This window comes from Diadema antillarum, unplaced genomic scaffold (assembly GCF_040938485.1).
Source record: "Diadema antillarum isolate AM-2024a unplaced genomic scaffold, OU_Dant_1.0 seq00002997_RagTag, whole genome shotgun sequence".
Classification (NCBI taxonomy): Eukaryota; Metazoa; Echinodermata; class Echinoidea; order Diadematoida; family Diadematidae; genus Diadema; species Diadema antillarum.
The window spans coordinates 1-11314 of NW_027273588.1; the positions used below are offsets into that span (position 1 = coordinate 1).

At 41.4% G+C, this 11314-nt stretch overlaps 1 protein-coding gene across 1 annotated transcript; it reads right to left on the reverse strand.

Annotated features, from left to right (window-relative positions):
* Positions 1–1039: 1039 nt before the first annotated feature.
* On the reverse strand, positions 1040–5714 carry LOC139715171 (uncharacterized). Its single transcript, XM_071626770.1, has 3 exons — positions 5600–5714; positions 3909–4023; positions 1040–1208 (listed from the first exon to the last, which is right to left on the reverse strand). The coding sequence occupies exons 1-3, from the start codon at positions 5706–5708 to the stop codon at positions 1040–1042; spliced, it is 393 nt and encodes a 130-aa protein (XP_071482871.1). The 5' UTR covers positions 5709–5714.
* Between the last annotated feature and the right edge of the window lie 5600 nt (positions 5715–11314).

Consider the following 11314-nt stretch of genomic DNA (forward strand, 5'->3'; position numbering starts at 1 on the left):
AAAGTCATTGAGAGTACACCACAATACAGTCAGTACAGTGCCTTTCAGGACAAGTTCATTGACACGTTGACCTTTGACCTCATCAGACTTCACCCATGTTCACACTTGACTGGCATTTATAGGTTATATACCTGTAGTGTGAGTTTGGTGGTCATAGCTTAAAGCTGTGGAAAGTTAGAGAAAGTATACATAATTGTTGACAACAACGTCATCATCGATGACTGAAAAAAATGTGCCTATGTCTCGCTTCCGCTATGCGGGTTAGACAATTACAGCACACATACAAACATAAAAATACATACAATATCTATGTATACATATAAGGTGCATAAATAATACACACTAATAGAATATCTATTTCGCCTGCTGAGAACCAGAAGGGCTTTATCGAAGTTTTGGAGGGTAATGAGTTATTGGTATCATTTTGTAGAGCTCAATCTCCTTTACATTATGGTGTCAATTTTAGATTCTTTTCATTTTCAGTAAAATATAAAAAACTAGAAAAGCACTCTAAGAGCGTAGACCTCCGCCAAGCATGCAGCTCATTTCCACCACTGAAGCCTTTGTTACGTCATAAACCATCAGCTGCATGGCGCGCCTCACCCAGCAGAAACTAGAGCACGCACTTTAGTGCGCGCATGCAATCTTGTATACGTGGAGCCTGAACTCCCAAGTTCATTGACCCTACCTGCCAAAATATCAAAAATCCTTCATAAATTCCTCAAAAAAATCTTGGATCACTACCAACAGTTAATCATTTGTTACTTGTGTCATTCTCAACCTTTCCTGCAAGTTTCATCCCAATCCATTAGCTACTTTTTGAGATATTTTGCACACGGACAAACTAACTAACTAACCTAACTAACGAACACACAAACCAACGGTAACGAAAACATAACGTCCTCCCTTGGCGGAGGTAATTAAAACAACAAGGGTGTTATTCTATCCTATATTTGGAACAGTGCCTAAAAATCTACCCAGTTTTGATTAAACAAACTCTTTATTTCATGAAAAATGAGTGTTCCATTTTTATCTACGTTCAAATCTTGGAACGCAAGAGCACCCTTCTGGCTCTCAGCTCGCGATTTGTGCTTACCTCCCCTCTCCTTCGATGCAAGTCTGTCAGCTCTTCATGAATCTTCAGATATTTCTGTTCCAGTTTGTGGTAGTCTGCTGTACCCTTGCCCATGTTTCCACCGACCCCGGGGCTAAGAGGATTTGCAAATATGGAACAAGAAAGTGTGATCGCAGGTTGTGCTAAGTGCACTGCGACATGTGAATGAAATTTTGGACAAGCAATAGGGAGGCATGAGAAATTATGTTACAAGAGGATACCTTGATGATAAATCAATTTACCCAGATTAACATTCCTACATTTGTGCGTAAATCTTGAAGAGAAACTGCACTTAATGTTCTCAGTAAACTGTGCTATATTATGAAGATGAGCCAATCTACAGGAACAGTGCAAGTTCTATCACAACCAGACCTCAAAACAGGAAAGTTGTAAAATGTGGACATGTTCCTGTGTTTCGGTGAAACAGAAAACCTGGTGATACAGTTGTAGTCACAAACGCAAATTCAATGAAGTGATTGTCATCATCTGACGAGTATTCTATCAGCTTGCACACAGACTTCTTCTCCCCTTCCCTTTTTTGAAAGGAATTCAAAATGGTGAAACTGCATCCATTACTGAGCAATTCTCAAGTTGTTATGATTTAACAATGCTGACTCTTCTTGAGGTGTTGAAGATGAGCGCTTAATGGCCAAAGAAATGACACGATCCTACGTCATGTACTCTCCCATGGGAAAATTGTGGGGTGATGACATCATAGCCCCATCTCACGCTACTATATATGACAAATATTTTTCCAAATTTTCATTTTTGCAAATTTAAAAACACATGAAAATATTGACTCTGATGCCAACATGAATGTGACATGCACACATACATTTCTCCATTCAGTACCATTCAGTACTGTAATCCACAATCACGAATCGGTACTCACAAAATTGGAAGCCCCAATTCATGAAAAATTAGACTCTCTAAGTAGAGCTGTATACTGTAAAACGAGGAATTTTTGTGTGCATTTTAATTTCGCGAGAGCCAAGATTTGCAAAATTAAAATTTGTCTGAAAGTTCTTGTCTACACTATATGCATTAAATGTTAGAGGCAACTAACGAAAATTTCACGACGCGAAAAAGCCGTCGGCTTAAATTCGCGAAAATTTCATGCCGCAAAAATATTGTTTTACAGTATGGCATATCGGCATTTCCAAGCTAAAAAGGGTACATTTCAGGGATGAAAGGTTATTTTCTGTTTCGAATATGCATTAACCCCCAATACAATATGACCTTTAAGAATACTTTATTGAGAGATATCTTTGCCGAAATTGCTTCAAATGAGAAATACATTAGAATTTATGCCAAAACAAAAATTCTCAGGGCAAATGCATGTTTTAAAAAAAAAGCTGGACATCTACTAGTATGTATTAACATACAGCTGTATGTAGGTCAAATAATAAATGCATGCTCACTGAAAATTTGTTCTTTTTCAACTGAATGGCTTGATATCGATAAGAAAAGATAACAACAACCCTTAAATTCTATTCAACACTGTGTTTTAAAACCATTTCTAGACTTAGTGATGAACGTACATTATGCACTTGTCAATGTAATGACGCACCCCACTACCCCCGGACATGGGTGCGTCATGGTCATTTTTTGACTGACCACACGGGGTTTTTGACGAACACCACAGTCACTTTTTTGACGGACATAACGCTGCAAGTGACGAACACCACAGTCACTTTTTTGACGGACAACACGTTGAAAGTGACGCACACCTCGGTCACTTTTTTGACGGACATCCTCGGTACATTTGACGCACCCCCGTAAATACTGAAACGATTTTTGCATACGTTTATTCAAGCAATTTCATTTTCTTTTGGTTCGTACACATAATTTGTAAAAGTTTCGGCAAGTTTCCCTTACCATGTAAGCACCGTATTGTCATTCACCGTACATCACGCTGCTGCTACGATATTCCGTGCAGTAGTATGTATTCTGTGCATGCAATCCATACATGACAATCACATGTAATGTGTGCAGAATGCGCTGTGTGTGCGCGGCCATTGCTAGTGCGGTGGATGCATACTGCTGCAGCGCAGGTAGGTACACACCACGCCACGGCATTCATATTCCCGCTCGAGTACTGCGTAACTACAGCCAAGTCGCGGTACGTAGAGATTCGCACAGCTAACAGCGTCGCGCGCGCGTCTGGCCAGCTGGTCGGGCTATTGATCCCGCGAGCAGAAAATGGCATGCGGCAAGCAGTTCTTCTGCTGCCGTTTCGACAGGAAAGATTGAACTAAGTTGTTACATCGCTGAACAGTCCCTGGTTTGAGATTGAGTATGCATGATTTCATGGGTTTGTTGGAGGGAAAATGTAAGGAGAAAGGGTGGCTTTTAAATTCTTTGCTTGCCAGATTCTGGCAAGCATTTTTTCCTCTTATTCCAAAACGCTTCCCGACTTTGATTTTCACTTGCAGCGGGAAAGCGCTCACTGTAATTTCACTCGCGGTGCGTGTATCCAGCGTGCGAAAATGCGTGTTATTTTCCATAGCCAAGTGACGTACCATGACGCACCCCTCGGTCAAAATTTTGACCGACATTGATGGGATTTTGACGCACCCCTCGGTCAAAAATTTGACGGACAAAGCTGGTAGAATGACGAACACCTGGGTCACAAATTTGACGGACCAAACGAGGAAATGACGCACCCATGTCCGGGGGTAGTGGGGTGAGTCATTACATTGACAAGTGCATTATGTGGACTGACAAAAATGTGACGAACAAAAGAACCTAGACACTTCAGGAAAGACAACAAAGAAGAACAGCGCCCTCTAACCTTGGTGGGGGCTTGGCCTGGAGGTCCGCATTCTCCTGCTGTAGGCGCTCCACCTGCACTTGGAGCTGGAGATTCTGTGCCCGGGATGCCTCAATCTGATTGGCTAGCTTCACATCTGGAGCAGACATAGATACAGACACAGACACTGAGATTAATTAGGGTCTTAAGTTTGTTCTTCTGAAAATTTGTTATTCAGAAACACACAGATTCCCTACACCTAGATAATTGTTTTATCTGAAAATTAAATAGGTTTCATTAATCCGAACATTTGCACGGCATCATTCCGAAAAAAAAAAAAAAAATTTCTTAATCCGAAAATGAAAAGATGGTGCGCACTAACAAACCTTAGGAATTACAAACTTCATTTTGTTTATGGATTAATGACATTTTACATTACAAACTTTATTTCATTTTTGGATTAATGAAGCTTGTTTAATTTTTGGATCAACAAACCTTCAGAATAAAGTGCCTTCAAAATAAAAAATCTCATTTCATTTTTGAATTAACCAACCTTTGGAATAAGTAAGCTTCTGAATAATGAAATGTAATCAATCAATTCAGGGGAGTGCAGCATCACAACCTCACAGTACTAAGAGCAGTGCTAAAACTGCTGCATCTGTGAGCACACTTATAATTTCAGCTTGCAAGCTTTTTGGGCCGTACCTGTCTAACAAAGGCTTAAAATGCCTGACAAATTAAAAGAACAAACAAAAGGAGGCCAATGTGGACAGATTAAAGTGGTAGGAAGTCATAACAACATTGACAAGGAAATTAAATTACAATTAGGCCTAATCACAAGCATTCAAGTTCCCATGGACTGCATTTGGGAAGGGTGTAAATTATCTCATACGTACATGCTCTTAAGTCAGGAGCGCCACTGTTTGAAATAATAAACCAAGGTATAAATCCATCAGCTCTAAGAGGAAAAGGCAATCACCATGTCTTGAGCTTGGGGGAACAGCAGGCTAACAAGATTCAGGACCAATTGTGTCGCTGTCAAAAACTTGATTATCATTCTATAGTCATAGATCAAGTCATACTACATATAAATATTATAATGTTTATAAAGTGACAGTAATGATGACACTAATGATATTGGTAAACATCCACACTGCATATTGTCATCATAATGTATAAACAATGACAAAAATATTTTAACTTGAGCAGCATCTTTAGGTGATGTACCAGGTAGATTTTCTACCAACAATGCAAATGGTGTGAATTTGGCAGTCTTTCTAAGCAACCAACAACAGTCGCAGTCAACAGTAGAATCCAAATGTTTACTCTTGGAATTCCCAACGTAGACTTTCCATACACAGAGCTAGTGTCTAAAATAAACTGTATGCTGCGCTCTATTCAAGTTATTTAGGCAGCCATAAACATCAGTTTTCAGCACCATCATTAACTCATCAACCAGAGAGCTTAGAGCAGTGCAGCGAATCCAGCGCCAGCGGACCAGTGTTCAGCGTAGCGCAGAGGGAGGAACGAGTTCAGACCGAGGCGAGGGTCTTGCGAAACTGCTTGCGACATAGCACATTGCACTGCCGCACCTCACAAGCACGCAGAAAAGACAGAATTCAGAAGGAAGGGGTTAGAGAGAGGGAGATCTATAAGAATGACTTGTCTTATTTTTGCCCCTTAGGAGAAAATAAATTCACAAATTTCATGTCACAACCTTCACAGCTACTTACGACTTTCGAAGAGCGACTTAAATGGCGCACATTCGCGTGCATTTCGTTTACGAAGGCGCAAATGTATCGTCTTCCTCCAAGAATTAACATTGTCCATGGGAGCCGCCATCTTTCTCTAGAGAGGGAATTGTTTTGGTCTAGCGCCAGCTGTCGTTTCTCTTGCCTTGCCTGTGCATGCAATACGTGCAAAACACACTAGTACTCAACGAGAGTTTTACAATCCGTACGCGTAGTGCTCTTGAGGCGACGTACATTGCCGAAAATAGAACCAAAGAGCAGGCTAGGGATGTGAGTCATAGGCAGGCTTTTTGTTTTCTTCTGACTAAAGTTGGTATTTTTCCATGTTACGGGCAGGAAACATGACGCTTAGCACAGTGAGATTATGAAGACATTCCCACAGAAACACGCAAGAAGTGATCTCGACCAGTCACTGATCTCCCCAGCCAGATCTACAAACACTATTAAGAAGTAGAATCTTGCATTCATGAAAATAGAATAAAATAAACAAATGAATAAATAGAATGGTCCTTCGTCTCAAAACAAGACACATCACGACCGTCTCATAGGGCTGAAGTTTTTTTCTGTTTTTTTTTTCAAAAATTGTTTTTTAAAACTACTGAAATTTTTTGTCATTCTCCGTTCCTTTTTATGTTGGTCTTCCATTTTCCACCTTACAAGTGTGAGAGGCCGTTCGACCAAAAAAAAAAAAAAAAAGAATTGCTCCGTTCTTAGCTGCATTTCGTCAGTAAAATCCTTGTGAATTCCTTATTTCAAAGTTTATTCAACTTATTCAATTTGATTTTTCATTTCCATTAAATAAACAGGCAGGCAACATATTAGTAATAATATTTCAAAAACTTAAATCAACAAAATACGTGTGATCATGAGCAACAACATAATTGCATTTTTAAAGATGAGTGTATAGTACAAGGATGTGAATGGAAATGGAGAGTCCAACTAAAAAGCAAAGATTGTACGGTATATGGGACCCTCAGAATGGGACCCTTTTGAAGTATGCCAGTAAACGGCGATGCTTCTCGATACCGTTCCTCTTCCAGATCTCATGACGGCCATGCAATATACATTTCCCAGCCCCCACTTCAGAACTCGCCAGTGCGCCACTTCGGGAGGGGGGTAGACGTACTTTCGTAATAGCACTCCCTGGCTTCAGCCCACACAATCCATCACCCCCCTCCCCCCCCCCCCCCCCGCCTATTAAATGGTGCGAACCAAACATCAATCACATGTGTTGCCAACGTCGACTGAGCATGAACTAGTAATGAGCACAGGGTTGATATCTCCTTCTTTCTGGCCGAGTGTTTGATTGTCCGAGGACAGTGAATGTGTCTTTTTGTGTGCATGTGTCTTTTTGTGTGCATGTGTCGTGTGTGTGTGTGTGTGTGTGTGTGTGTGTGTGTGTGTGTGTGTGTGTGTGTGTGTCAGTGTGTGCTTATGTGTGTATGTGTGCATGCTTGTAAGAGGGATTCTTTCATGTTTTCAACACTATTGAAGGACCAGTAAGGTTGATACATGCTTTTAAAAAAAAACATACAATTCGAGCAGAATATATTCTATCCTTTCTTTCCTTTTCCCTTCCTGCTCTTTTGCTGGTTCATCTTGAACATGACTGGCTTGGGCCTAAGTTATGCGCTGATTTGAAATTCTGATTTCCAACATGTCAGATTTGAGAAAGCGTTCTGCGCTCACACGCAGAGACAATTTTGATATTCCACAGCAACCTCGCTCGTAGTTAGGTCGCAAATTTCAGCAGCATTCATCTCCATGAATAAGTCACATTCTTCCTGGTTAATCTTTCAACATGGATGGACAGAACGACGAACATACATGCATACACAAACACACACTTCAACAACTCGCCTACCGGCAGCCATTGCTAAAAACGGATGGAGGGAGTTGGGATGGGGCTGGGCACAGTGTCAATTAGTTGCACTTTCCATCCAAATTATCAATCGGCAGAAATCCGGAGATCAAAGCGTTTTCTCATTTCAATTTTTTTCCCCCTTCCAAGAGATTCTCCCACCACGTCATGGCCGCTGCATATGAATCAATCGGGGTGGAATGAGATCGCCAGGGTTCACGGCTGTACAAACCCACTCTTGCATCACGGAGTCAAAATGTGTTGTTGGGGGTAACCGCATCACCAGCAGGGAGTGACAGTACCCTTGTTGGAACATCCACCCTTACAGCGATTCACCTTGACACCCATCTCCCTCCCCTCGAACGAAATCCCAAAACCAAGCACTGTAAACTGCATAGTGAGAGTGAAAATGACTGAAGTCCTGAATACATCATCACTATGACAGCCCCCCCCCCCCCCGTGTCCTGAAATATGATGTTGTATAATTCACACTCCAAAGAATTAGACATTTTTCTTCCCTGGTGATTTCTCATTTATACAATCATTCTCTTTAACGGTACCTTGCCTGAACATACTGAAGAGATGAAGCGTAACCATTTCTGACTTATGAATAGATTAAAAGCAGTCTGACTTGTGCCAAGACTAAGTCTCATTGTGCAATGAAAACAGTCACAAAAGAACGACAAATTAATTACCTCCCTGAAAAGTCTTCCTCTCTTATCAAATAGTCTTTTTCAGCATTCTAAAAGAAAAAAATGTTAAAATCCCCTTTCAGAATGAATTTCCAATAGCGATCTGAGTAAATCCTATCCATCAATCATATCACTCGGCATTTTCAAGTTTACAACCACCTCGCAGCGATTACGGGCAAAACCGTGCTATTTCCATTCTCATTCAAAGTCGCATAAGAAAGACTCGGGGAGTGGAAAAAAAAAAAGAATAGAAAATTGAAATGAAGCTCTTTGGAAGTAATCCCCTTTCAAATATGATACGGCCATTGACTGTGAAACTGAGAGTCAATCCCCAGGACTATAACTGCAGACAGGTGCATCAGGAATTGGATAGCAAATAAAGCTGACTAGCTTTTGGAAGAGGCAGCTGCTAAAACAGAAGCTGTGCAGTTTGAATAGAGACTGATACTTCCAAAATCATACCGTACGACGGTCAAAATGAATAACGTGAATTCCGACAGAGTAATTTTGAGGGTTGGGACAGTATTTGTCTTGATTGGTTGCAGCAAGATTGCATATTCAGCATTTAATTCACTCCACTTGTTGAAAAGTATATTTAAATGCACTATCAGCCAGACACGAGATGTACAAACTGTACAGCATAGAAAAAAACTCCTAATTTGAAGTTTTGCATCTGATTGTGTTGTGTTAAAAATGTTTTCTACATTTACAATTGAAGATCATGTCAAGAACCTGTTGTTGTCAAATATCAAGAAATTTCATACACTAGATGGCTATAACTCAATTGCCTTGACAGCATTATGACTTTTTATTATGATAATGGGGGGGGAGAAGTTTGTCATCAGAGTCATGGAGACATTATAATGTAATAATTGGCTTGCACTATTCCGAGTACCACGTGGAAAAGAATGAAAACGTGCTTACACTCCCTGCCCTCCTGGTGGCTGCCTATGAATTAAACAGCGAGTCATTGAAGAAGCTTGTTTAAAAGTTCCTTCATCTACGGCAGACGGGCACAGAACATGTGAAAGATTGATAATGTGTTGCACATCACAGTCCCTTCTTCTCCATTAGACCAGTCTTTAATCACAGTGCTTAAATTCAATATTTCATCCCGTCGTTGAAGGAGCATTTTAGAGTAGCCAAGAGGCTCGTAGGCCAGAGAGAGAGAGAGAGAGAGAGAAGGGAGAGGGAGAATGGGGGAAGGTGACAAGGAGGAGGAAGAAGAGGAAGAGGGAAGGGGAAGAAAAGCAGGTGCAGAGGAAACGAAGGAGAAAGAGGAAGCTGTGGATGTTGACGAGACAGAAATTATGAAAGCTGAAGAGAGATTAAGTGAGCATAGAAAGGGGGTTGAATAGGGGGAACGTGGAGTGAAAGAAGAGAAAGTGGAGCTAGATGAGGAGTATGAGATAGAAGGAATGATGGAGGAGGAGGAAAGAGGTGGAGGAAGATGAGGAGAAGATGGAGAATGAGAGAAGAGCTGATGAGACAGAAGATGAACAGTGACAAGAGTAACCATTGTTCACAGTAAGAGAATCACCATCAGCGGAGGCAGCTCTGTGATCTCAGGTAGATGTTAACCTACTGAGTGAAGATCGCCCCGTGAGAGAAACATCTGTCATGCATATTGCCGCCATGGCAACCAACATCAAAGAATCATCTGAAATCATGGACCAAAGATATGATACAACTTCAATAAACGATACTAGAAACATAAGAATGGTACTACCTAATGATACCCATTTTTTTTGGGGGGGTGCATACAAATTTGCAACCCTCTGATGAAATACATCATGTTCTTCTGGTATAGTTACCTTCCAATGTGCAATAGATTTTTGGCTGGAATGGCAAGAATAGAGTAACAAGAATTGATATTTAAAAACTAAGAAAAAGAGACAGGGAAAGAGAGATGAAACAGGTATAAAAAGATGAAAAGATAGATGGAGAAAGATGGTTGACGGTAGAGAAAGAGAGAGTATGACAGATAGATAGAGAGAGAGAGAGAGAGAGAGAGAACGAGAAGGAGGAAGAGAGGGCATATGAGTGAGAGAGGGAGACACACGAAGGATTTTCATTTTGTCCAAAGGGCGATGAAATTGGAGCAATTCTGTGCTGGTGGCTGAAACCAGGCCATGCATTGGGAATTCGCCCTCATGGGGGATAGGAAGCTTAGAGCTGGGGCACAACACAGGTAAGACCAGAGTCATAAAGAAGGAAAATAAGAAAAAATACACAAATAAAGAGGGATCCAGCAATACAGGGAAAAAACAAGAAAAAAATGGGAGGGGGTTGCAACATGGCCCCAACGTTCAAATCTACCCACCACACTAAGGGCACTTATCACATGGCAATTTTCCTTTCGCGGTGCCATCGGATTCATCCCGCAAATCGCACTCACAGGATTAACAGTTAAGTTGTCATGGAGAGCGGAGATGGGAGAGTCTAACAAGGACAAGATGCGAAACGAAGAGGATAGGGACGGGTCGTCCACGACTCTTCAGGGATTCTCGAGAGGTGATAAGAAGGAGACCCCCACATGCCTAGCAACCACTAAATCCACGTTCGGGACACCTCAGCAATTCCCAGCGACAGAAATTTAATTTCGCGACAGGAATAGGTGCTAGGGGCCCTGGGTTTGGGATGGAGGTATGAGGGATGGCATGCTCACCTAAGCAAAAACAGAAAGAAAAGGGGACAAAATACAATCTTCCACTGGGCACATCCACGCTATGTATCTTTCAATTCTTGCATGCCAGGCTGCGACGCACTCCTTACTGACATTCACAATTGTTTATCGCTTATTTGCATGCAATTGACCCAGCGCAAGAAGAGGATACTCACAAGGAAAGGAGTGGTCAGTAGAAGAGAGAACGAGAGAGAGAGGGGGATAGAGAGAGAGAGAGAATAAGGAAACATCTGCCACCTTCAGAGATGCACTTTGCCCTACTGGGGAGCATTACCTTCTATAAAAAGATTTGCGGTAGAGCTTTATCACTATGAGCAAAATAGAGCCTGCCCATTTTTGTATCTACTCACAATCCTATCATAAAACCACTTATATTCCCTCCCCCCCCCCCCCCACCCTCCTTTGAAAAGCAAGCCTAGTGAGACAACCTATATTTGGCTCATGTGTGAGCACACTAT

Excerpts from the sequence above, each read along its gene's own strand:
- LOC139715171 (XM_071626770.1), bottom strand. The coding sequence starts at position 5,708 with ATGGCGGCTCCCATGGACAATGTTAATTCTTGGAGGAAGACGATACAT. Across the intron at positions 4,024-5,599 it reads TAAGTCGCTCTTCGAAAGTC|ATGTGAAGCTAGCCAATCAG; the intron begins GTAAGTAGCTGT and ends TGTCTGCTCCAG. Across the intron at positions 1,209-3,908 it reads CAGGCCAAGCCCCCACCAAG|CCCCGGGGTCGGTGGAAACA; the intron begins GTTAGAGGGCGC and ends AAATCCTCTTAG.